The sequence below is a fragment of the Aquarana catesbeiana genome, linkage group LG01 (assembly GCF_042186555.1).
Source record: "Aquarana catesbeiana isolate 2022-GZ linkage group LG01, ASM4218655v1, whole genome shotgun sequence".
NCBI lineage: Eukaryota > Metazoa > Chordata > Amphibia > Anura > Ranidae > Aquarana > Aquarana catesbeiana.
Window position 1 is genome coordinate 262,072,640 of NC_133324.1, and position 26,186 is coordinate 262,098,825.

The following is a 26,186-nucleotide window of genomic DNA, read 5'->3' on the forward strand; positions in this document are numbered from 1 at the left end:
ACGTGCAGCCTGTGTACTCGGAAAAGAGCTTCTGTAGTGAGAGCCAGTGATCGGAGTGCGACTGTCAGTGGAGCTTCCGGCCCCGCCCCCTCTATACTGCCTGGTGAATACAGAGGTCCAGGGGCTGGGCCGGGAGCTCCAATGACACTCCCACTCCGATCACTGGCTCTCACTACAGGCGCTCTATTCCCAGTACACAAGCTGCACGTGGGCGGGGTCAGAGCGTCAGTGGAGCTCCCGGCCCCGCCCCCTCTCAGCTGGCTAGCGAGGAATACATCCTCCCGTGTCCTCTGTGCGCTCTGCAAAGCTGTCATCGGGGCCCCAATTCACGGCTAGCGCGGGCCCCCCAACAAAGATTGGGCAAGGGGCAAGTGCCCCGTTTGCCCTGCGCTAAAGACGGCCCTAGCTGGAGGGGCGTGACACAGCCTGTGACTGGCAGATATCTGCCCACACCATGTAAATGCCAAAAAATAATAAAGGATTGATTTCAAATATATATTTGTATGACAATTTAAAACAGTTTATTAATGAATTAATTATTCTTACTCTATATTCCAAAGGCTGTTTTTTTTTAACATGTGACCAGCAGCAGAGGACTAGAAACTCCTCCTGCTTATGCTTCCCTGCAGAAAGGCTGGGAAAGAACTGGGTCACGTGACAGCTGTATATCACTTAAGAAAAGGGTACCTAGATTTTTTTTTTAATTAACTACTCCTGGACCACCCATTGCACATATACTGCGGCAGGGCATCCCGGCTGCACGAAACAATGTACCTGTACGTTGTTTGCGACTTCCTGGTCTGGGGCACGTACGCGCGCCGAACGCGACCCACTCCTGCTGTGATTGGACAAAGCGGAAAACAATCAGCGGATCCGGTGGCCGCGATGGCCCCTGGCCACCCAGGATCGTTCAGAGGAGAGACAGAATGGCAGTCTGCCAGACAGGGAGAGAGGGATTTTGTGTTCCTGCTAATCAGGAACACAGATGTCTCTCTTCCTGCAGTCAGTCCATCCCCCACAGAGTAAGAAAGCACACCCAGGGAACACACTTAACCCTTTGATTGCTCCTGATGTTAACCCCTTTGCTGCCAGTGTCACTTATACAGAGACAGTGCATTTATTTAGCATCGATCACTGTATTGGTGTCACTGGTCCCAAAAAAGTGTCACTTAGTGTCTGATTTGTCCGCCGCAATGATCGCAGCCATTACTAGTAAAAATAAAAATAAAAATTCCATAAAAACATCCCATAGTTTGTAGACAGGATAACTTTTTGCAAACCAATCAATATATGCTTATTGGGATTTGTTTTACTAAAAATATGTAGCAGAAAATATATTGGCCTGAATTGATGAAGAAATTCGATTTTTTTTACATATTTTTATTGGATATGTTTTATAGCAGAAAGTAAAAAATATTGTTTTTTTTTTTTAAATTGTCGGTCTTTTTTTGTTTATAGCGCAAAAAATAAAAACCGCAGAGGTGATCAAATACCACCAAAAAGAAAGCTCTATTTGTGGGAAAAAGGGACATCAATTTTGTTTGGGTACAATGTAGCAAGACCACGTAATTGTCAGTTAAACTGGATGTAAACCCGATTTATGAAATTTGAGCTGGACACATACATCCACAGTGTTTTCTTATCTCTCTCCTAAGCACTATGTCTTGTAGCTGTCTCCTGCTGTTTTTCTTTTATCAGCCTGATAACTCCTGACAAGTTCTCCATCAACTGAGATAAAAGCAGCCTGAGTTTTGTGTTGGGAAGGTTTCTATAAATAGATAAGCACAGAGCTGAACTATTCAACAAACAGCTCTGAAAGTCTCTATCTATAAGGAGAGGGGGTGTGTACCTTTCCTCCAATCAGCTGTCTTGGCTGTATGCCCAGGCTTCCCTGCAGTGCTAAACAGGAAGAGAAAATCTCCTAACACAATCTGAACTTTCTAAAGCTGAAGACAGCAGATATACATTATCTCACAAAAGTGAGTACACCCCTCACATTTTTGTAAATATTTTATTATATCTTTTCATATGACAACACTAAAGAAATGACACTTTGCTACAATGTAAACTAGTCAGTGTACAGCTTGTATAACAGTGTAAATTTGCTGTCCCCTCAAAATAACAACACAAAAGTGAGTACACCACTAAGTGAATATGCCCAAATTGGGCCCAAGGTGTCAATTTTTTGTGTGGCCACCATTATTTTCCAGCACTGCCTTTACCCTCTTGGGCATTGAGTTCACCAGAGCTTCACAGGTTACCACTGGAGTCCTCTTCCACTCCTCCATGACGACATCACGGAGCTGGTGGATGTTAGAGAACTTGCGCTCCTCCGCCTTCCGTTTGAGGATGCCCTACAGATGCTCAATAGGGTTTAGGTCTGGAAACATGCTTGGCCAGTCCATCACCTTTACCCTCAGCTTCTTTAGCAAGGCAGTGGTCATCTTGGAGGTGTGTTTGGGGTCGTTATCATGTTGGAATACTTCCCTGTGGCCCAGTCTCCGAAGGGAGGGGATCATGCTCTACTTCAGTATGTCGTAGTACATGTTTGCATTCATGGTTCCCTCAATGAACTGTAGATCCCCAGTGCCGGCAGCACTCATGTAGCCCCAGACCATGACACTCCCACCACCATGCTTGACTGTAGGCAAGATACACTTGTCTTTGTACTCCTCACCTGGTTGCCGCCACACACGCTTGACACCATCTGAACCAAATAAGTTTATCAGACCACAGGACATGGTTCTAGTAATTCATATCCTTAGTCTGCTTGCCTTCAGCAAAACTACTTGTCTTCAGCAAAGAGGCTTTCTTCTGGGACGACAGTCATGCAGACCAATTTGAAGTAGTGTGCGGCGTATGGTCTGAGCACTGACAGGCTGACCCTCCACCCCTTCAACCTCTGCAGCAATGCTGGCAGCACTCATACATCTATTTCCCAAAGACAACCTCTGGATATGATGTTGAGCATGTGCACTTACAGTAACTTTTTTGGTCGACCATGGTGAGGCCCGTTCTGAGTGGAACCTGTCCTGTTAAACCACTGTATGGTCTTGGCCACCGTGCTGCAGCTCAGTTTCAGGGTCTTGGCAATATTTTTATTTTATGTAGAGCAACAATTCTTTTTTTCAGATCCTCAGAGAGTTCTTTGCCATGAGGGGCCATATTGAACTTCCAGTGACCAGTATAAGAGAGTGAGAGCGATAACACCAAATTGAACACACCTGCTCCCCATTCACACCTGAGACCTTGTAACACTAACGATTCACATGACACCGGGGAGGGAAAATGGCTAATTGGGCCCAATTTGGACACTTTCACTTAGGGGTGTACTCACTTTTGTTGCCAGCGGTTTAGACATTAATGGCTCTGTGTTGAGTTATTTTGAGGGGACAGCAAATTTACACTGTTATGCAAGCTGTACACTCACTAATTTACATTGTAGCAAAGTGTAATTTCTTCAGTGTTGTCACATGAAAAGATATAATAAAATATTTACAAAAATGTGAGGGGTGTACTCACTTTTTTTAGATACTGTACATGTAAAATTTATTGTAAGGAGATTTGTTTCATCCCTGTGTATCATCTGAGGCTGTTCACTTCACTGGGTATATGTGAGGGTTTACATCCACTTTAAAGTAACGCAGTGCCATATCGCAAAAAATGGCCTGGTCATTAAGGGGGTAAAATCTTCCAGGGCTGAAGTGGTTAAAATAGTTACAGTGCCATCATCCATATACAAAAATCTGTCAGCCATTTTAAACATTTAAATGTTTTAAATTTAAAACATTTAAGTTTTTAGAGGCGTAGTCCCGACTTTAAAGCTGAAGTTTAGGTAGGATTTTTTGTTTTGCATAGTTACATTGATCCAGTTTAGACCAATGTAAGCATGTATATCTCATGACTGACTAATCTCTGCGTAAGCTGCAAATCATTGTATTAGTTGCTGCTACTACAGTGATAAAACAGTCTACTGGGTCCAGTGCCAAGCAAGTTCAATTCGCATAGTAACTACATGGGGTCGCCTGTTTGACACTGCCTCCATTCACCGGAAGCCTTGTTCTTTTTTTAGTGAGTACAAGGCATTCTCTGATTGGGCAAGTTGGATGATGTCACAATCTCCACCTTGTCCAATCAGAGAATGCCTTGTATTCGTTGAGGAATGTTCTCTGTCTCATGGCAGCGATGTGCAAGTGACCCCTTGTGGGTACTATTCAGAATTGTATCTGTTCGGCACTGGACCCAGAAGACTGCTGCTATCATTGTACTAGCGGCAACTACTACATCGAATTACAACTTTCATAGGGACCGGTCAGGTATGAGATATGCATACTTACATTGTTCCAAGCTGGACCAATGTAACTATGCAAAAAGATGAATACCTAAACTTCAGCTTTAAGGTTAAGCCCCGCATATGGCCATTCCCTGTCCAAAAAGATTGCTTCAGTCGCAAGCAAGAGCACTTACATTGGACAAGAGAATAGCAGTTGGGGGCCTTGGCCCTGAAATCAAAGGTGTAGATCCCCCAGTAGCAGAGTGAAACTAGTTTCAGAGGGGAAAGAAGAGACACATTTTCTGACTAGTAAAGGTAATAGCGGACATATACTGCTGTTATTTGGCAGAACATTTATTTTAAAATGTTTAAAATTGTTGATAGGTTTACTTTAAAAGAAAACGTGTGGCTAGAGAAATGCACAGCATCACAACCAGGCAACTTACATTTTCTAAAGGAATTCAGCAATAGCAACCTCCATATATTTTCAGGACATGTGTCTTTTAGATCCAGAAAACTGCTAATGCTAAACAGGAAACACTGCAGCTGCTCTAAAACTAGAAAATGCACTCCATGCACGTGCTCACGCTCCTGTGCGATTTGAGTGCAGTGTGTTATCAGCCCATTCTTTTGAATGGGATAAAACAACACTGTATAACACCAAAAGTACTGCATGCACTACTTGTACAAACACACTGCAACCGGATCGCATGGATCTTTGGTACCATACGATCTAGTGCACGCAAATACACTGAGTTTGCTATCTGCGCTTGGGGTGTCGTTAACTTTATACTGACACCCACTGCAGATCAGAGACATGTTTTGAATGTGATGAGGGAAAAACATGGAATGCATGTTTCTTGCACCCCATTTCAGTGCACCAAGGACTCATTCACACTTTTGTGTTGTGGCAATGTGTTTTGCAACAAAATATTTCAACACACTTGCTCTATGTGCAGTGCGGGTGGCAAGTGCTCATTTTCATGTGCATGTGCAGGGTTGTGAGAAGCTTAACTAGACATACAAGGATATGAATGTGAATAAGCACGCACAGGCCATGGCACATTCGCGCACGCACACAGATCCTGGCACCCAGCGGCCTTTTTAACCACTTCACTACCGGGTACTTTCACCCCCTTCCTAACCAGGCCAGTTGTGCAACACTGTTCCCAAAAGAAATTATTTGCATTTTTTTGAGACAGATAGAACTTTCTTTTGGTGGCATTTAATCACCACTGGGTTTCTTATTTTTTGCTAAACAAATGAAAAAATACCAAAAATTTGGAAAAGAAAAAGTAAGTAATTTTTCTTCTTCACTGACATGCGCTGATGAGGCTGTACTAAGGGGCACTGTCGAGGCTGTACTGATGTGCACTGATGAGGCAGCACTTATGAGGTGCCACTGCTGGGCACTGTAAAGGCGGCACTGATAAGCTGCACTAATGGGCACTGATGAGGAGGCACTGACAAGGTTGCACTGATAAGGCGGCACTGATAGGTGGCACTGATAGATGGTACTGATGAGCACTGATAAGCTGTACTGATAGGCACTGATAAGCTGCACTGATGGACACTGATGGGGCTACACTGTTAATCAGGGCACTGATGATCAGTGCCCTTATTATCAGTGTAAACAATGTACTCACTGTGCCCTGTCAGAGTTGCCGGTTATCAGCTATCTTTTCCTGATTGGACACGGCTGATCACATTGTAAAGGGCCACTGTGATTGTCCCTTTTTCGCAAGCTGTGATCACTGTGTCCAAAAGACACAGCAATCACAGAGTGCGCCTGAGGGGGTGCATGGGAGGCGCATGCGTGGTAGGACATCCATGGGTGTCCTCCCAGAACTGGAGGCCCACGCTGTAGCCATCTTTTGAATAAAGTGCGGGCAGGAACTGGTTAAACCCAAGGTCTGCTAGGCTCTAGGTCCTGTATTCTAAGTTTCTGAAAGTCTACTTACCTTGTTCCTGACCCAGCTACACTTGACACTCCTCTTGGATCACCAATGCCTATTATGTCTATTGCTTACCTGTGTTACATGAACATGGCTTAGACTTCTGACCACAGTTCTGCTTCCTTACTTGCTACCTCACTACCAGAATGTTGCTGACTCATGCCTGTTCCTGACCATGAACTTGATCCTGATCCTGCACCTGTCTACTGCTGTTGAAAATACTGTATCTTGTGACCTAACTCCATACTGCAACTGAAAGGACTTCTGTTCTTCCAAGCTCAAGTTCACTGTTCCAGCTTCCCAGCTCCTGTGCCCTTCCGCTTTCCTAGCAGTCCCTTTCTCCACTACCAGGGGTGCTTGGACAGGAACTGCTCAAGAGGCCACCCTTGTAATTTCTGCCTCCAGAGTCAGGTATGTAACAGTGGTGTCATTCATTGTAAATGGCACCCCAACGCACTGTACAGGAGAGCACAAAATGCAATGCACAGCAGCGCATCACAATGCACATACCCTGCATTATGGTGCGCTGTGTTATGAAGAAAGAGTCATGCATGTTTTTTTACCTATTGTGGTACGTTGGCAGGTCATTTATAATGAATAGACTGCCTTATCTCAACACACCTTAATGTGTGTCATAACATGCATTAACGAGTTTGCATTAAAAGAGAAGTATGTTTTTTTAAATTTCCTATTCATAGTTACCTATGTGGATGCAGCATCAGACTGATACTGCAGCTGTCCCCCTCCGTCTCTGCACTGAGAACCGAGCCACTGAACATCGCTGATGGCTCGGTTTTCACAGATCCCAGAGAGGAGAGCTGCTGACTGTCAGTCAGCGTCTCTCCTCTCTGCTTCTTCATGCTCACTGGAGCGCTGAGCTGTGGAGGGGCGGGGAGCGGCCATTTCAGCGGCTCGCTGAGGCTGCCACCAATCAAGGCAGCTGACGGATCCAGACTTGGGAAATCGGGATGACGCGCTGTTTCGACTGATGACAGTGACGTCAGCGGAGAGCGGACTTCAGACTGCTCTCCGCTGAAAATGGGTCACAGGAGTGCAAAATGAATTGCACTCCTGTGACCCATAGGAAAAGCCCAGCCTAAAAAGCTCAGGCTGGACTTCTCCTTTAATGCAGCCCAACAGATTGTTTTTTTTTTTTTCTTTGTGAATGGCCTTTAAGCTGAGTTTTTTTTCTTGCTGTTCATATAAAATAAGTACAATTTTTTTCAGGTATATTTTAGACGTCTTTTACCTGAAGGAACAGGTCTTCTCTCCCTAGTGTTTTCCATTGGTAAAACAAAAAATGCCTAAAGTGATACGAAAGTCTCAGTTATTTTTCTTTATAAATCACAAACATGTTATACTTACCTGCTCTGTGCAGTGGATTTGCCAAGAGCTGCCTGGATCCTCCTCTTCTCCGATCCCTCGCAGGCGCTCCTGGCCCTACCCTCACGGCGAGTGCCCCCACATCAAACAGCTTTCTATGGGGGCACCCAAGCCGAGCTACAGCTCCGTGTGTCCATTCAGACACGGAGCCGAGGTTCGGCCCTGTCCCCTCTCACTCCTGATTGGCTAACTGACTTTGATTGACAGCAGCGGGAGCCAATGGCACCACTTCTGTGTCTCAGCCAATCGTGAGGGAGGGAAGGCACTTGTGCACATCGCTGGATAGTGATGGTGCTCAGGTAAGTATTAGGGAGGTTGAGGGGGCTTCTACACACAGAAGGTCTTGTGTGTTAATGCATAGAATACATTAAACTTTCTGCCTTTACAAACACTTTAAATACACATGTAAAACTGTTGAAATATGATTCTACAGCTCTTGTATGCAAAAACGCTCAAATAAAAACACCTGAAAATGCCAAAAAAACACTCTACTCAGGTGCGAATACAGTCTTAATGTGAAGTTATTTATTCTCAAAGGCCACAACAAAGATTTAAAATTTGCGTTGCTTAGTAACACACAATAAAGTGCCTACAGCTTTAACCACTTTATACCACAGTAACCCTTATGTGTAGCTGCAAAAAGCCAGGCTTTAACACCCACATGCCACACATATGCGTTGTTGGGTGGGCAATGTTTACCTGTAAGCCGTGTGTGCTCCCAGCACAAAGACTGAGCTATCGCTCCCAAGAAGACATTGGTAGCCGGTGGGACCGGCTTCTGATGATATGACCACTGTGGCAGCCTATCACAGTGGTCACATGATCACTACACCTTCCTGCCCCCTTGGGCATTAAGAATTTTAAAAAGGGGACGCCAGGGTGGGCTTTTGTAATGGTTTTTTAGAGCTTTAATGAAGTTTGGCAAATGTCCTATGTCTGTTGGTTTACAATTTTTTTCAATACATGAAATACAAAGGGAGGCTAACTCTGAAACGCCCCTCTACTGCTGACATGCGGTTAGGGAGAACTGTGATATGGAGGCTTTGGAGATGTGGTAAATAACAAATAAGGGGCATGTACCATGCTAATAGTGAAAAATAATTGAAAAAAATATATTCTATAGAGAAGGAAGCTGTGACACATAAACATGCGATAACCATGCAAGAAGAATTAGTGTAAATGGGAATAGTTACGCTAATTAGAAAAATATCGAATTCCCTAGGCAAAATTACAAATTAATATATATGTGCAAAATCCAATGTGCAAAAAAACATATGCCCTGAATGCATAAAAATAAATATGGATAATATCACTCTATGTATAAGACAACAATAGTATAGTTGAAAAAAGTGTCCATATAAATTCATATAGTGTAAATTGATATGATAATTAAACTAAAATAATCATTAAGTGCAAAGTTCACATAGAATGTATAAGAAGATTAGACTAAACGAATCATAAGCACAAAGTCCGCATATGGTGTATGTTGAATCCAATTCCACAATGTAAAGCGGAATGAATGGAAAAACGATTTGAGAGATGATTCCACCACCGCCAAGAGGGTAAAGGGTGGATATATCTTTGAGGTGCACACCACAAAAAAGTATGTTAGGGACCCTTACCAGATGAGGTGGACCTCCTATTTGTAGCGAAGTCGTCAACGCCTGCAGATATAACCCTCTGCGGGGTCTTTGCATCAATCCGGGATGTCCGTACCTCCAGATACCTCCTCACTCACAATGCTAAACTTCCGTCCACTGTACGGAGAGAACCCGCTTGCTAATAAAGGAAGCCAAAACACTCACCCAGCAACGGAACTGGCCACATGGAAGGATAAAGAAATGGAGGAAACTCCAATAGTATGTTATCCTTAACCACTGTTTGGTGGTTTGGTGGTTTAGCCCCTCAGTCAGCTTTCAGCTTCCAGCAAAGCAGGCCCTCAGGTCGCCCACCTAGACCTAGAAGCTTTGTGTTTCTGAGTATTTATACAGACTCCCTGCAGCCATCTGGGCTACCCTTCCAGGGATTGGCCAAGGCTGTATAAATATGCATGCTGCCCATTTGCCTTGCTCCACATCTATGTTCTAGAGAGAGCCACAATTCTCCAGAAAGCAGAGAGAGCAATCAAACCTGCAGCATGTAAAAGACTGAACAGACCAGAATAATCAACACAGCTACACTGATTTCAGTGAGCAGCACTAACTTTGCCTAACAACAAAACAGCAGCTCCACTGGATACAGTGAGCCAGAACTAAATTTACCTAATCCTAGGACCTATCTAGGAGGGTGCTAAATACATAAGAGGATTGGCAGGCTGTCAACATTCTACTCTACATGGAAACAAATGTAAGATTTTTTAGTGCCTATGTTGAGAATCTTGAAAATGAAAGTACAGCTAAGGCCCTGTACATACCTGACTGTATCGTAAATGCTTGCAGAAATGTACGTTTTGCCCACATTTCCGATACACACCAAAAACGTGCTACAACACACAATAGTTATAGCTAATTATGCAGCGCTCCCTTACATTAGAGTATGTGTTATATGAAATTGTATACAACACTTATATCATAAATAAATGAATAAGTGCAAATGTTATAATAATCCAAAAAATAATATAACACCCCACAACCACATTAAATTACCACAATTTCCCTGATGTGATAGAAGTCCATAACTGTCTATGACTACTAAATTAGTCCAATCAAGTGATTGGATCCTGCATTGTCCTCTATGGAGTGGCGGATGTCAGTGGGCACATGTCCGCTGACAACTGCCGCCATACAATCTGATCCAAAAACAGACGGATGGCAGTCATATTTTCCATCTATCCGGCAGATCGGATGGCATTGGATGGAAATGGGTGGGCTCTGTTTCCATCTGATTGTCCCATAGAGGAGAGCGGGACTGTGTCTATGTCTGCTCTGCATAAAGGAGCGGATACAGACCTTTCATCCACCTGCTTAGCGGGGATCAGCGGACTGATCCCTCACTGAGCAAGCGGATTCCGCATAGCAGAGGCTCCCATGTTAAAGGGGCCTAACTGATCCTTCAGGCTGTTTTCTCCCCTCCAGCAGTCTAAGATCCTGACATCATCAAGACTAATATATACACATAATAATAATGAATGCGCATCAGCACAAATAAAAGTCCACAAACATAAAATGAAAACATCAGTGATGTGAAAACTTTCCCTTTGTCTTTGGACTTTAGTCCTCAGAAGACTTTCACAGCACTGATGTTTTCATTGTATGTTTGTGGACTTTTATTTGTGTTGATGCGCACTCATTGAATGTGTATATATAGACTTTGACATTCAATATTCCGATGTTTAGTGGGTGCAGCTCTGTTTACACACTTTCACATTGAGCGCAAAGTAACTATTTTGTATTTTTACGAGGGACAGTCCACTACTGGAGCGTGGCGCAGTGTCACGAGTAAAAGGGGAGCACGAGTAAAAGTGTTTTTAGCCCCGGTTCACACTAATGCATTGCAAATTGGGTGCAAATTTAAAGTGATACACGGTGCAAATTCACATTGCAATTTTTTTACATTGCAATGCAAATCCTGCTTAGCATGTGCATTCTCCATGCAAATTTAGTGCAAATTTGTGAGGGAAGTGGTCACATCTGGGATTTTATTTTCTATTAAGCCTAGGCAAAAAAAATAAAATTTGCAGTGATGTGAACACTGGCGATTTCAATCCAGTCCCATAGAAGTCTATGGAGCTGAAATTTACACAGCACCACAATAAACTCGCACAGGACCCTTTTTTGAAAAGGATCAAACTTGCACCGCATATATGTGAACAGCCTTCATTGGAAATAATGCTTTTTTACATGACATGCGAATCTATGCTGTTTGGATTGCATCTGATCCATATAGAATTTGCGTAAGTGTGAACCAGGGCTTTTTCTTGGTTCACACTGAATGGGACTTTGAAATCGTTCAAATTCACTTGAAATCGCACAATTTCAAAGCCGCACGTCCACGACTTCAAGTGCGAATTGGCTGACATCTGTGTGCCTTCATGCACAGATGTCTATGCAAGTTGCATCTGAAATCGGCAAAAGTAGTGCAGGAACTACTTTTCCAAATCGGTGCGGCGCTGCAAAATCGGTGTTGCACCGAATTGAACAGTTCCATCGCCGACAATAGGGTGCGACTTGTCATGCAATTTGACCTGTCAAATCGCATGACAAGTGGCACTGATGTGAACAGGGGGGGGGGGGGTGCTCGCTCTCCCCTAGACTAAACGAGCAATTAACCCTTGCAGTGCAACCACAGTACCACCGCAAGGGTTTTATTTTTCATTCCCCCGGAGTAGGGCTTTAAGACTCTGAAGACGCCCCACACAGCGTGACTGCAGCGCGGCTTGCAAAGGACTTCTTTAATAGAAGTCAATGCAAGCCGCTCCGAAGTCGCCCCCAAAGTGCAGGAACCTTTTTCAACGTCGGAGCCACTTGAGTTGCTCCAATTAGAACGGTTCCATTGCACTGAATGGAGCGAGACTTGTCAGACGACTAAGTCACCCCAGTGTGAACCGACACTAAAGCAAAAAAAGTTCATGTTTGTTTGAAACGTATTTTTAGGTACCTAAATTCCTGTACACAACTAGTAAGTTAATATGATTATTATTATTATTTTGTATCCTATTATGAATATTATGATTTCTCTTTAATTGAAATAACTTTCCAGAGAGTAGTGCTAAGCACAGGCTGGGAATATCTCCAGAAGAATAAACAAAATAACAATACTCCTGTAAGCAATGGAAGTATCTATATCTCATACAAGTAAACAGTTAAAATATGATTTGCTCGTTGTGTCTTAGTTGAATTGCCGGTTGGGTGCAGGCTCCAGACCCTTGACATTTTTTTGGCTGACTATAAAGCTATGAAACGTAAAACTTCTTTTCCGAACAAGAGCATCCTAGGCACACGAAGCAGCCCTGATCCCAGCCCCAAACTTTGTGTTCAGATGACTTCACAGCTCCCTATTGTTTCTAGCAGGCTGGTGTTAGGACCCAGAAAGGAGCTCTTGTAATGAAAGGTTATAAATAGTGTTGTGGACTAGGACAAACTTTGAGGAGTGAGCAATGACATCACTCAAGCCTTTTCCCCACCCTAGATTTAGTGGGATGGAGGTACACATTGTCAGAATCTAAAGTCAGATTCTTTAGTGGTGACAATATGAGCAACAGATGCACTGGCACTTAAGAGCCGTGTTTTTCTTCCTCTACCTGCATCCAGGCACAGATCTGTTACCCTGCAGATGCTGATTTAAAGGGACATCCAGTCTGTAGGGACAAGCACATCACTAGAGGATCTGTGATAAGAGATGAGCCACTCTGGAGTCCCTCCATCACGTGGGATCCAATGACTTCAGCAGCAGTGCAGTTCACCAGGACCATTGCACAGAGCAGCTTTACCTCTGTCTAGCATTCTATCTCAAGAGCTGATACAGTTGTGGGTGATAGGAAATACTCATGGGGAACTCGCTGCAATTCTTTCCTTGGATTGCCTTTCTGTTCTTGCGGCCATGTGGAAATCAGGTAAACGTATACACATTACGTACTATACAATGTTTCTTTCCGTTCACATGAAAAACAGCATTATGCAAAATGAAAACCTATCATGCTTCTGTTTTTTTAAAATGTTTACATATATAGATATGTATATAAAAAAATGTGTGGATGTCCAGCAGTTGTAGAACTAAAAATGACAACATGCTATGACGCCCTTTTTTATTATTATTATTATTCTGTATTTGTTAATACATTTTGTCACATCACAGTTGACATACAGTACAATGCGCCATGTGAGACTGTGTGCGCTCTGTTGCACACCATAATGTACTTGCGCATGTGCAAATGCCTTCAGGCTTGCAATCTGGCAAACAATTCTTTGCTGAAACTACGTAAAAACCTATCAATGTACTTAAATGCAGAATGAGCGCAAATGTATATTTCCAAAAGCATGGTTTTAAAAACTTTGGTCCACCAAAACAACCAAAACATTTGAGTTGATTTACTAAAACTGGAGAGTGCAAAATCTGGTGCAGCTGTGCGTGGTAGCCAATCAGCTTCTAACTTCAGCTTGTTCAATTAAGCTTTTACAATAAAAAAAAAAAAAAAGAAAGGAAAAAGAAGTAGTGAAGTATTTATGGGATTTTTAAGGTGCAGATACTAGTAAATAGAAAATAAATAAATAGTAAATAAAAAAAAAGGAAGATGATTGGTTTCAATGTTTCAATTATTTTGCACTCTCCAGTTTTCTTAAATCAACCCCATAGTGTATGCCATTTTTTTTAAAAAATGAAAAAGAAGTAATGAAGTATTTATGGGATTTTTTAAGGTACAGATACTAGTAAATAGAAAATTAATAAATAGTAAATAAAAAAAGGAAGCTGATTGGTTTCAGTGTTTCAATGATTTTGCACTCTCCAGTTTTCTTTAATCAACCCCATAGTGTATGCCAATTAAACAAACAAAGTATGTGCTAATTTATACTAATAAGCTCTTATTAAATATTGTAAATCAAAGGGTTTATTATGGATTTATTCATATTTTACCATACTTGACACATTTTTTTTAATAAATGCTTCAGAAATGATTTTTTTTTTCTTTTAACATTGTTATGCATTTTTATAAAGACGTGTGCTAAATATTATTCTAAATTAATGTTTTTTTAACTTAATTATTTTTAATCACCCAGAGTAAGTTACTTCCTAGAGATTGAGCACTAAGATACATCCTTAAGCACTGAGCGTGGTCCTATTTATCAGTATATATTTTTATAAAGACTTGTGCTAAAATTATTCTAAATTATAATTATCTAATTATTTTTTTTAACTTAATTTGTTTATTTGCTCATCCAGAGCAAGCAACATCCTAGAGACTGAACACAAAGCTACATCCTTGAGCACTGAGCGTGGTCCTATTTATCAGTATGCACCCTCCTTAGCAGTGGCCTTTTGATTTAATATCAGGCCCAACTTGTCAACATTGAAGTGTCTAAAACTATGACAGCATTTGCACATTTTTAGTACATTCCGCATGCAGAAAGTGTAGAAACCTATAGCAACCAAAAAGACTTCACCTTTCTATAGTCTTACTACAGTTAACTAAAGTGTGGCTGCCATGGGTTATTGTGTGTTCACATTTCTGCATCGGCCTTTGCATTGCCTTATTAAATAAACGTAAAATGTGATCCCATTTGAACTATAAAAGGGCGTGAGTTTCAGTATATACAGCAAGCCGCAATGCGCAGCATTCAGCGCACATGCTTGGTGTAAACTGTTTATTGTCAGGTTTTTTTTGCAGTTATACCATTTAGCATCCACCTACAGACCAGGTAGATGTGTAAAGCTGGATACACGCTATACAATTTTCTGTAGATTTTTCATTTTCGATTTACCAAAACCATATAATATGAGGTCAAACCTAAAGATTCTCAATTTGTATGCAATCAGGCAGGCCCTTCCACTACATACTTGAAGGTAAATCTAAAGGAAATCGAACAACAAAAGTTGTATAGTGTGTATCCAGCTTAAGGGTCTACAGCAATTACAAATACAGCCATACAAAATTAGAAACTTCAAATTAAATCCCAACTTGCGACAGTGCAGTCTCTGTTCACAATTCCAGAGTGGCATTGCCATATTTTGTGGCAGAAGAACAGGTCAGTCTAACAATGATCAGAAACAGAATGGAGGCCATGTAAGATGTGCAAGAAACTGCTTAAATCCCACGTTTTCAATTGTTGTGCTTTTTTAACCAGGGGCGAGAAAAGTTTTTACTTTTTTAATTACCAATTTTTGATTGGACCACTTTCACACATTGTGGGGTGGATTTACTAAAAGTAAATAGACTGTGCACTTTGGGCGGAGTTACCTAAACGTCTTTGCGTCACTTCCGGTCAGGGCCGTGGATAGGACTGTACACGGCGCCTGTGTTTTTCATGACATGCTTGTGTTTTTAAACTAAATGTGAGTATAGCTCTTGTTTTAATTCAAAGAAATACCTTATAAAATGGAATAATTCTATGGAATTATGCTATGAGCACCCTTCTCTTCTCCGCATGGTAAATGGGCGGAACGCCAATAGCTAAGCACAGACCGAGTATCCCAAGATTGCTACACAGTGGCATATACTGTGGCTGCGCAGTACCCCTGGGGGTTTAAGGATATTTGGTGAGTGCATTCATAATAGGAGCACGGATAAGATCACCAACACTACTATCACCTAATTAAGAAGACAACAACTTTTTTGTGAAGCACTGGACACTTTGTTTGAGCACAAGTCACTTTGGGGGCTATTTACTAAAGGCAAATCCACTTTGCATTACAAGTGCACTTGGAAGTGCAGTCGCTGTAAATCCAAGCAGGACGTGCAAGGAATATAAAAAGCAGCATTTTAACTTGCACATGAGTGGATGATAAAATCAGCAGAGCTTCCCCTCATTTCAGATCTACCCCTCAGATTTACAATGACTGCACTTCCAAGTGCACTTGCAGTGCACTTGTAGTGCAAAGTGGATTTGCCTTTCGTAAATAACCCCCTTTGTTTGCTTTTTATCATTTCAATCTATGTGAAAAGCATTGTCAATTATTTTTCTTTTTGCTGAGTGATATACACTTTTCCTTTTTATGGTTTGTAGGTATTGTTGTGTATAGCGGTCATAACCATCATACACGTTTGTTAGCATACACCACCTTCAGGGTAGCCACTCACATAGGACGTGCCCTGCAGAGGATGTAACACACCAGCACTATGTTTTTTACAAATAGGTTATAACTACCACATAATTTTACCTATTCTTGAATGGGCATTTTATACTACTAAAGGCACACACACCCGTTTGGAGCTGCACTCTACCGGGGGTGTAACACAGTAGCACAATTTTCAGTTATAGACGCTACACTTATTCATATTTTGGTCCATTGGGTTTTTTATTGCCACATATTATCATTAATTTTGAAGGCATCTATATTTCTTGGTGTTGTACCCTGCAGAGGGTGTAACGCACCAGCATAAGTTGTTTTAAATACAGAATTAAGCCACCAATTTTATTCATACATTTGTTTACTGGGAATTTCCCACCACCAACTTAGAAGACATATATACTCTGAGTGTCGCACACTGCAGAGGGTTTAACACAGTAGCATCAGCTACTTTAATTATATTTACGCATTAGTTTAAAAAAAAAGTTTTTTCAGCACTTAATTCACTTTTAAATACACATAAAAGTTTTATAAGTGGAACAGCGCCACACCTACATCCTCCCCAAATTACTTTGCAAAATGCAGTTGCTCCAGAGCTTAGTAAATGAGCAGAAGCTCCGCTGACTTCCATCATCCAATCATATGCAAGCAAAAATGCTGTTTTTTAAAATTTTCCTTGCATGTGATTGGGTATTCATTGCAAAATGAATTCTATCTCTAAGCCTTTTCCTCCAAAAAGCTGAATATGATTATGCTTTCATATAAATGAAGATAGTAATCAACTATAAATGTCCCACTTTGGATCTCCCATGAGAGGCACGCTACGTACCCGGCTGTAATTCTCTATCCATTCATCACTAGGACATGACAATGTCAGCTGTGTGAATAGGCAATAATAGCACCATGGTGAAGTCTAAATGGCATTTTTATGGATCCAATGGAAAGCAACGCAAACATACAACACTAACAGAAAATTAAGCATTAACTTTTTATATTGCCTTGTCTTTATTTGTGTGCATTAATTACCGGATAGTAACACACTTTTAGTGGAATGGTTTATGATATATCCTACTGAGCTTGGCTAACAATGTCACTGGATGTTTTGATGTGGGATGATAGGAATTTATTTCTCTAATACTAATCCGTCACAGATAAAACAAAATTCCGATTGTCGTATGCCAGTTTTCCTTTATCTCACTATTGTGTTTCTTTTTCTAAAAGTTAACTATAATCCAAAATACAGTATTGCTGATAAGTTAAACAAAGTTGTTTTTATCTTTGACATGTGATTTAACAAGTAAACTATACTTCAGTCCTAGAGCTACTAGATGAAAAGCCTGTTTATTTGTGGAACGGGGAGGTGACTGGGCAGCATTCCCCATAATATGTAAGGAAGCCCCACAAACACATTATGGTACACATTGCTTTAGGTGTACCCACCTCCAGGGATAAACGGTGCAAAATCCCTGCTGCCACTCTGTTGGCACCTGTTGATGCCATGTTCTTTTTATTTTGGGTCCAGTGTGTTTTTGTGGTGCCCATTGAGTGACCACAGATGGTATATCTCCTGGGCATGCATGCTGGAGTTACTTTATCCTGCCACCCAGCTCCATTATCTACATTCTACAGATGTTACAGATGTCAGGTTTGAACAGTGCACTGTACATGTGCTGCAGTCAGTGTACATTTAAAATTCAACTCTGGGTAAATGTAAAATGATTCGTTACACTGGGGCTGTGCTTTCACTGCTTTTCACTCTCCCACGCTGCAGCAGTGGACTGTCTCTTGGCGTCATCAAGTCCAATGCAGAACTATGGACTCTGCTTTGGTCTTGATGACGTCAGGACCCTAGACTTCTGGAGTGTGTGTGTGTGTGGGGGGGTTGGGGAGAAGAATGCTTCGAGAACCAGTCTAGCTGCAAGGATGAGTGGAGGATCTGGTAAGAAAATGTTCTTTCTTTATTTTTCTAGACCAAAACAAGCAACTAACCTTGGCAGTGCAGGAACAGGATAATATACTGGAGTTGAGCTTCAACAAAAACTTTCTGCTGGCCAGCTTTGTATGTGGCAACTTAAGTTCCACTTTTATTATATGCATTGTTTTTCAGTTATTTGCAATCAGCACAGACATGTTTAAAGTATATCTAAACCCCAAAACCAAAAATTGAATATATTGCAGCTTACTAGTTCTTAGATGCATTTGTTTTCATTTTTCAGGCTTTTTTTTTCTCTTTAGTTTCACTCAGTAATCATGTAAACAACACACTTCCCCTACCTTCACTGTTACATTTTTTTTTCTCCTATCTATGGAGGGAGATATGGTTAACACATGGGCTGGACATCGAACATGTCTGCCTTTGTTCATCTCCAGAACCTGACGAACTGATGGGACTAGTAGTTTACACTCTGATGCATTAAAAGGGGGAGGGGGGGGGAGAGGCAGCGCAACCACTCTTGTGTAGTAAGTTCCAACACAATTTTCATTAAAATGGATTAAAAAGTGAATGCTCTCAAAGGGAATGAAAAACACACATAGATAAGAACCAGGGGGAGGCTGAGCCTGTAGTGGAGACAGTCCCAAACAAATGCAGCTGCATTGATGAATGGACTGCTGCAGGCACAGGGTCTGGATCGCTATGTCACCGGCTGCTGGATGAGAAACTGCTCAGACTGCCCAACTAACATGAAGTGCCTCAGCTTCCTCGTTCCCGGTGTCAATGGCCGATGGGTGGTGATGTCCACCTGATGTCCAGGGTCACAGGACACGTTTTGAGGGACCTTCCTCTTCCTCTGTCCTGACTGAGGGCTGAGGAAGAGGAAGTTCCCTCAAAGCGAATCCTGTGACCCTGGACAACAGGTGGACATCACCACCCATCGGCCATTGACACCGGGAACGAGGAAGCCGAGAAAGAGGAAGGTCCCTCGAAACATGATCAATCGGGGCAAACCCGCACATCGTTTGAGGTGCTCAAACATGCATGGTGCATTTTGCCACTATTGCAGTGGGATTTAGAATTGCGGGCAGAATCTCAGCGATTCTGCTCATGATCCCAAATCACCAGATATGAACAGGGCCAAAAGCTCACCACATTACGATTTGACTGTACAATCTACCAATAACTATGCAGTGCAAGAGCCAGCCTGATTAGATATGAAATGAATTGAATAGTTTTGCTAGATCCCAAATTACATAATTTTGGTAAATTTAAAGTTCATTGTACTTGCAGATTGTAACCTGTATGATGAGCTTCATAGAGAACATTTTGAAATGTTGATTTTTATTATGCCTAATCATACCTTGATAAAATCTACCTTTTGTCTGAAATTTCTCTTGAAATTAGCAGTAGTTCCTTTGCCAATGCACCCCTATGCTTTCAGCCCTATATTGCTGCTGCTTGATTATTCCTTTATCAGTCGTCAGATTATTACCAGTCATCAGGGGGCAGCTCTAACATTAATAGGCAAAGTATTGCCTCTACCAAGATGCCCACACAGAGGTCATAGACATGGTGGAGTTAATTTACTAAAGGCAATATGACTGTTTACTTTGCAAGGGAAGTTGCACCTTGCAAAGGAATTTGCTCCAGAGCTTAGTGAATGTGGTGAAGTTTCAGTTTGCAAAGAATACCCAATCGCGTACAAGGAATATAACAAAAAAAAGCATTTGTGCTTGCACATGATTGGATGATGGAAGTCATTATAGCTCCACCTCATACAATAAGCTCTGGGGATAATTCCCTTGAAAAGTGCAACTTCCCTTGCAAAGTGAACAGTCTACATGCACCACCCATGTTATTAGGTACACCTTGCTAGTACCGGGTTGGACCTCTTTTTGCCTTCACAACCGCCCTAAGAGATTTTGGCACATTTTGACATGATAGCATCACGCAGTTGCTGCAGATTTGTCGGCTGCACGTTCATAATGAGAATCTCCCATTTTCACCACATCCCAAAGGTGCTCTATTGGATTGAGATCTGGTGACTGTAGAGGCCATTGGAGTACAGTGAACTCCATTGCCATGTTCAAGAAACCAGTGGTGATATTATTTGAGCTTTGTGACATGGTGCATTATCCTGCTGGAAGTAGCCATCAGTAGATGGGTGCACCGTAGTCATAAAGGGATGGACATGGTCAGCAACAATACTCAGGTAGGCCATGGCATTTAAACGATGCTCAGATGGTACTAAGGGGCCCAAAGTGTGGCAAGAAAATGTCCCCCACACCATTACACCACCACCAGCAGCCTGAACCGTTGAAGTCAGGATGAATCCATGCTTTCATGTTGTTTACTCTAAATTGTGACCCTACCATCTGAATGTCGCAGCTGAAATTGAGACTCATCAGACCAGGCAAAGTTTTTCCAATCTTCTAATGTCCAATTTTGATGAGCCTGTGCGAATTGTAGCCTCAGTTTCCTGTTCTTAGCTGACAGGAGTGACACCCGGTGTGGTCTCCTGCTGCTGTAGGCTCGATGTGTTGTGCGTTCAGAGATGGTATTCTGCATACCTTGGTTGTAATGAGTGGTTATTTGAGTTACTGTTGCCTATTTTTCATCTCAAACCAGTCTGTCCATTCTCCTCTGACCTCTGATATCAACAAGGCATTTTCGTCCACACAACTGCCACTCACTGGATATTTTCTCTTTTTTGGACCATTCTCTGTAAACCCTAGAGATGGTTGTGCGTGAAAATCCCAGTAGATCAGCAGTTTTTGAAATACTAAGACCAGCCCGTTGGGCACCAACTACCATGCCACATTCAAAGTTACCTAAATCCCCTTTATTTTCCATTCTGATGCTCAGTTTGTACTTCAGCAAGTCGACTTCACCACGTTTAGATGGCTAAATGCATTGAGTTGCTGCCATGTGATTGGCTGATAAACAATTTGTGTTACCATGAAATTGGACAGGTGTACCTAATAAAGTGGTCGGTGAGTGAATCTGCCTTTAATAAATCAACCCCAGTAAGTTAGTCTTGGAGAAAAGATTAGCAGCTGAAAGACCACAGCCAATGCTGATGACTAGTTATTTGCCTTCTTCCTATCTTTTTTGCGCACAGCTTCTAGAGTTCAGTTCTGGTTCAACTGTGGGTGAAATAATAAAAGTTCTGGCAGTGATGCTGACCTCCTCTATAGAGCACTTTGCTGCACTAATTCCTTTCCATCACTAGACGGGTGATTTATACAAATGCATCTTGGCCTTTCCCAGTTAAGATGTCTTGTTGCTGTCACCGACACACTACCAAAATTTAGTCATATCAAACAACAGCGAGGTAATATAAATAAACGTTATCAAATTGCTGTAAAGGCTACTGTATGCTTTTTCTTCTGTAAATGGCCTGTGTAATTACTATCAATGTCAGTGACCCCATGTTTGATGTGCAGATGAGTCATGATGAAATGCATCAGGATGTAATGCAGCTCCGAAATGCAAGAGAAAGGGCCGAGTACACACATCTGAAAATACACTTGTGCCTAGATTATGGATATTAAAATATTTACATATTCTTAGTGGTAAGAAAAGTAAATGAGCCTTAAAAGAGACATTTGGCCAAAGCTTTTTTGGCTATACTTCTCCTCGGAATCACATAACACTTAGTTATGCACCTTTGTGCTTCAGATTCAGCCAACAATGGGCTAAAGCCTGCTGATGTCACCGAGCCTCTCCAGAATCTGCAGGGTTTCCGACAATAATGTTGGGATCTGCCCACATCCCTGGACAGCAGCTGGCTCAGCCTTTCAGCCTCTCGCTCTCCCTGCTCCCTCCCCCCTTCACAGCCCAGCATTCCAATGAGTGCTGGAAGCAGCACTAATACCCTGTACACACAATCGGACATTGATCGAACATTCCAACCACAATATCCGTCGGATTTTTTCTGACGGATTTGGGCCAAACTTGTCTTGCATACACACGAGTTGTTGGAAAATCCAATCGTTCTGAACACGGTGACGTAAAACGCGTACGCCGGGACTATAAACGGGGCAGAAGCCAATAGCTTTCGTCTCTTAATTTATTCTGAGCATGTGTGGCACTTTGTGCGTCGGATTTGTGTACACACGATCGGAATTTAAGCGATCGGATTTTGTTGTGGGAAAATTTTATATCCTGCTCTCAAACTTTGTGTGTCGGAAATTCCGATAGAAAAAGTCAGATGGAGCCCACACACGGTCGGAATTTCCGACAACAAGCTCCGATCGCACATTTTCCATCAGAAAGTCCGACCGTGTGTACAGGGCATTAAAGTTACTGTCTCTCTGCTCAATGAAAACCACAAACTGAGCAATCAGCAGTCTTTGATCGCTCAGTTCTCAGTGTAGAGCCGGCGAGGGACAGCTGTAGCATTGCATTAATGTTGTAGCCATCTAGGTGAGCATGTATGTTTGTTTTTTGTGAACCCCTACTTCCATTTTAAGACAAGCCATCCCTTACCTCTTTAGCTGCTTGTGCTGTGAAGTAATTAATTCTCCAAGATCTCAACAAAGATTCTAGGGCTGACAGGCTGCCAAGAATCTGTTGCAATAGAAATTATTAAGACAGAAACTAGGATTTCAGTATCTCTGTTGTGAACTTTAACCATCTATCTACCACCATACATTTATGAACAGCAAAGTAGCGGATGCTTATTTTTGCAGTGCTGTTTATAAATGGCAATGCAGAAGTCACCTTTGGTTATCCTTGGATGGCTCACTTTAGAGACACAATGTACAAAGCCAATCTGAGCGGCTCTGTACCATGAAATCACTGTGATGACCAAACATTGTACCATTTATATTGGTGTGCCCACCCTTTCTTCTTACAACAGAGGAACTAATTAAAGTGTTACTAAACCTATAACAGATGAACTATTTTCATATTACTGGATTTAGTAACACTTTAATGAATGACTCATTTATTCGTTACTTTGGAAAATGGAAATATCACGTTAGACCTGCAAGGTTATCCCATTGGGTTTACTATCCAGTAATATTAATGTTAATGTTGGTATAGGTAATCTGGTTACTGGGCAAGTCCTTTGATTATCCTTTGGAATGCCTTACTGGAATAAAATTGTATCTTGACTACTGGCAAGTGGTGGGGCACTTCAGTTGTTATTTTTGCTCATTTATTAAGTCCAGATCATTGGTAGTAGCAACAGTGGCAGCAGATATTATAGTTATTAATAGTTTAAACCCTTTCATCACCCCTTACCCCCACATATACACTATATTACTAAAAGTATTGGGACACTTACTTTTACATGCACATGAACTTTGATGGCATCACAGTATTAGTCCATAGGGTTCAATATTGAGTTGGCCCACCCTTTATAGCTATAAGAGCTTCAACTCTTCTGGGAAGGCTGTCCAAAGGTTTAGAAGTGTGTTTATTGGGATGTTTGACCATTCTTTCAGAATTGCAATTGTGAGGTCAGGCACTGATGTGGACGAGAAGGCCTGGCTTGCAGTCTCTGCTCTAATTCAACCTAAAAGTGTTCTATCGGGTTGAGGTCAGGACTCTGTGTAGGCCAATTTCTCCACCCCAAACTCACTCATCCATGTCTTTGTGCGCTGGTGCGCAGTCATGTTGGAACAAGAAGGGGCCATCCCCAAACTGTTCCCACAAAGTTGGGAGCATGAAATTGTCCAAAATGTCTTGGTATGCTAATGCCTTAAGAGTTCCCTTCACTGGAACTAAGGGGCCAAGCCCAACCCCTGAAAAACTGCCCCACACCATAATCCATAAAATAGAACAGAGGTAGGGTGCTACTACCCAATAAGATTAGACATTTTTTCAGAGCTAACTGGGTGCAGAAAGGCAGTTGCACAGCAGCAATAGCAATCACGAGAAAAGATGGTCTGCAACTCCTTGCTTGCTCTTTAAAATCATCAAAATGTATTGATTCTCCATAAAATACACAGTAACAGACAGCAAAATCCCCCTTCACCAAATGATTTGGACCAGTGCACAAAGCAAGATCCTTAAAGACATGGATGAGCGAGTTTGGGGTACTTGACCTAATATTTATAATAATAATATTATAAAAAAATTAAATTTAATCTATACACAAATGTTTTGCCTTCCATTTCTATTTCGAACTGAGTGGGTTGTTTTACAAGGTGATCGTTTACAACCACTTTAAGTATTTCCTATTTATGGATACATTGGGCATCAAACATCATATCTAACCCCTTAAAGCCCAACTCTAGGGATAAAAAAAAAAAAAAATCTACTCTTGTAGTGGGGCCCCCTGTACTGCAAGGACTAAATGCTTGCTATGTCTAGGGAGGGGGGATAAGAAGTAATACTGACCTTATTCTGCACTCTAGAAGGGTCCCTCCAATGGTGCACCTGGTCCCCTTCCTCTTTTCTAAGCCGCAGTTGCACCCTTACCCCCACCACATATAATGCAGGGTTAATAGCTCTGCATTGTACCTGATGGTGCTGAGGGACCACGCATAGAGCGGAGCTTCGGGGACAGATCCAGCCAGAGTGGGGAATAGGCTGGTTATCCTGTCTGTTCTTGGACAGAACAAGCATTTAGCACTTGTAGAATGTTATTTTTAAATCAAGGAGCTGGGCTTTAAGGTATTGAGGAGAAGCATAGCAGACAACTCTCAGTGCAGTACATCTTATGCCAATTAATTGGCTCGTGCCCCCAGTTTGTGGACTGAAATCCCTTCCTTACATGCCACTCTGCTACAGACTTGTCTGTGGCTAAAGCCTAGATTCTATGTTCTCTTTACAGTTCAAGAGCATTGTTCCTTGTAAGGTAATAGTTCCTAATTAGAGGACATGTGCTTCCCCTCACTTTGATTTGAGTTCCTAGAAACAACCTTATGATGAACCCTATTAATGTCACAGCGCCTTCATTAACTGAATGTTGCTTATTGCACTCCATACTCACATTACAGTATATTAAAACAGATTGCTTGCTATCCACCTATGTGATCTGCTTCCGTACCCTCTGCTGATATAACACATGCAATTTATTTTTAGCACAGTATCTTAAAGCACAGAAATAAAATAAAATCCACAAAGTAACAAAAAAAAAAAAGAAGAATTTTTCCCTTCAATGACCAAGCTCTTTTTTTTTCTGGGCAATATTACAATTATGCAAGTGTAGGAAAAATTCCTGTAGCCAGGTCTAAAAGAATTTCTTTGTGTCACGCTTTATTGCTTGTTGGTTAGCCAATCAATCCGTAGTTTTTATCCAATGACTCTGGAATCCTTGGATCAGGGTAGTGAAGGGGTGTTATTTTATTTGGCCAGCAAAGTGGTTATGTCTGCCTTTGCTTTTAATCATCGTGCATTTTTTTGTTGTCTTTGGTTCATGGTATTAAGCTTTTGTATTCAGTTTGGATGGCTGTACATTTTAATGTGTGGGAAGTTTATGCCATTTCTACTTTGTGCAATGCACACATGAAAGGAGATCTAGCGTTTTTGTCTGTGTGGAGTAAGGTGTGGGAGTTTTTCCATTTTCTAACCACATTCATCTTCTTTTGTTTCTTGTTTTTATGTATAGCGGATGTAATATATCCATATGCTAGGATGGATCTTAGCTAGCTCACTCCACATAATAACACACAGTCATGTCTAAGGCGGCTAAAGACAAATGTGTTCATATTTACCAATTAAGGCAGCGGTTGTTCTGTAGTTTTGTTTCTGTTCAGTAAACAGGAATTTGTCAAATATTTATCTGGCTTATTTCATGATGTCCCCGGTATACCCTTAACTACATTTTTTTCAGTATACTTCTTTTTCTGTTTACTTAGGACTTAGTTACATTGGGAGCAGCCCTTACCATCCCTCTAAATTGCAATCAATGGTAGACCTCTTTTCAGAGGGTGGTGGTCAGTGGAGGATTAAGGTGGTCATG

General features: G+C 41.7%; 1 protein-coding gene across 1 annotated transcript in view; it reads left to right on the forward strand.

The window, feature by feature from the left end:
* Nucleotides 1-12,533: 12,533 nt before the first annotated feature.
* Nucleotides 12,534-26,186, forward strand: part of ADGRD1 (adhesion G protein-coupled receptor D1) — a 921,219-nt gene continuing 907,566 nt past the window's right edge. Inside the window, exon 1 of the mRNA XM_073628314.1 lies at nucleotides 12,534-13,162. Within this exon, the coding sequence (XP_073484415.1) occupies nucleotides 13,097-13,162 (66 nt within the window). The 5' untranslated portion in view covers nucleotides 12,534-13,096. The remainder of the gene's footprint in view (nucleotides 13,163-26,186) is intronic.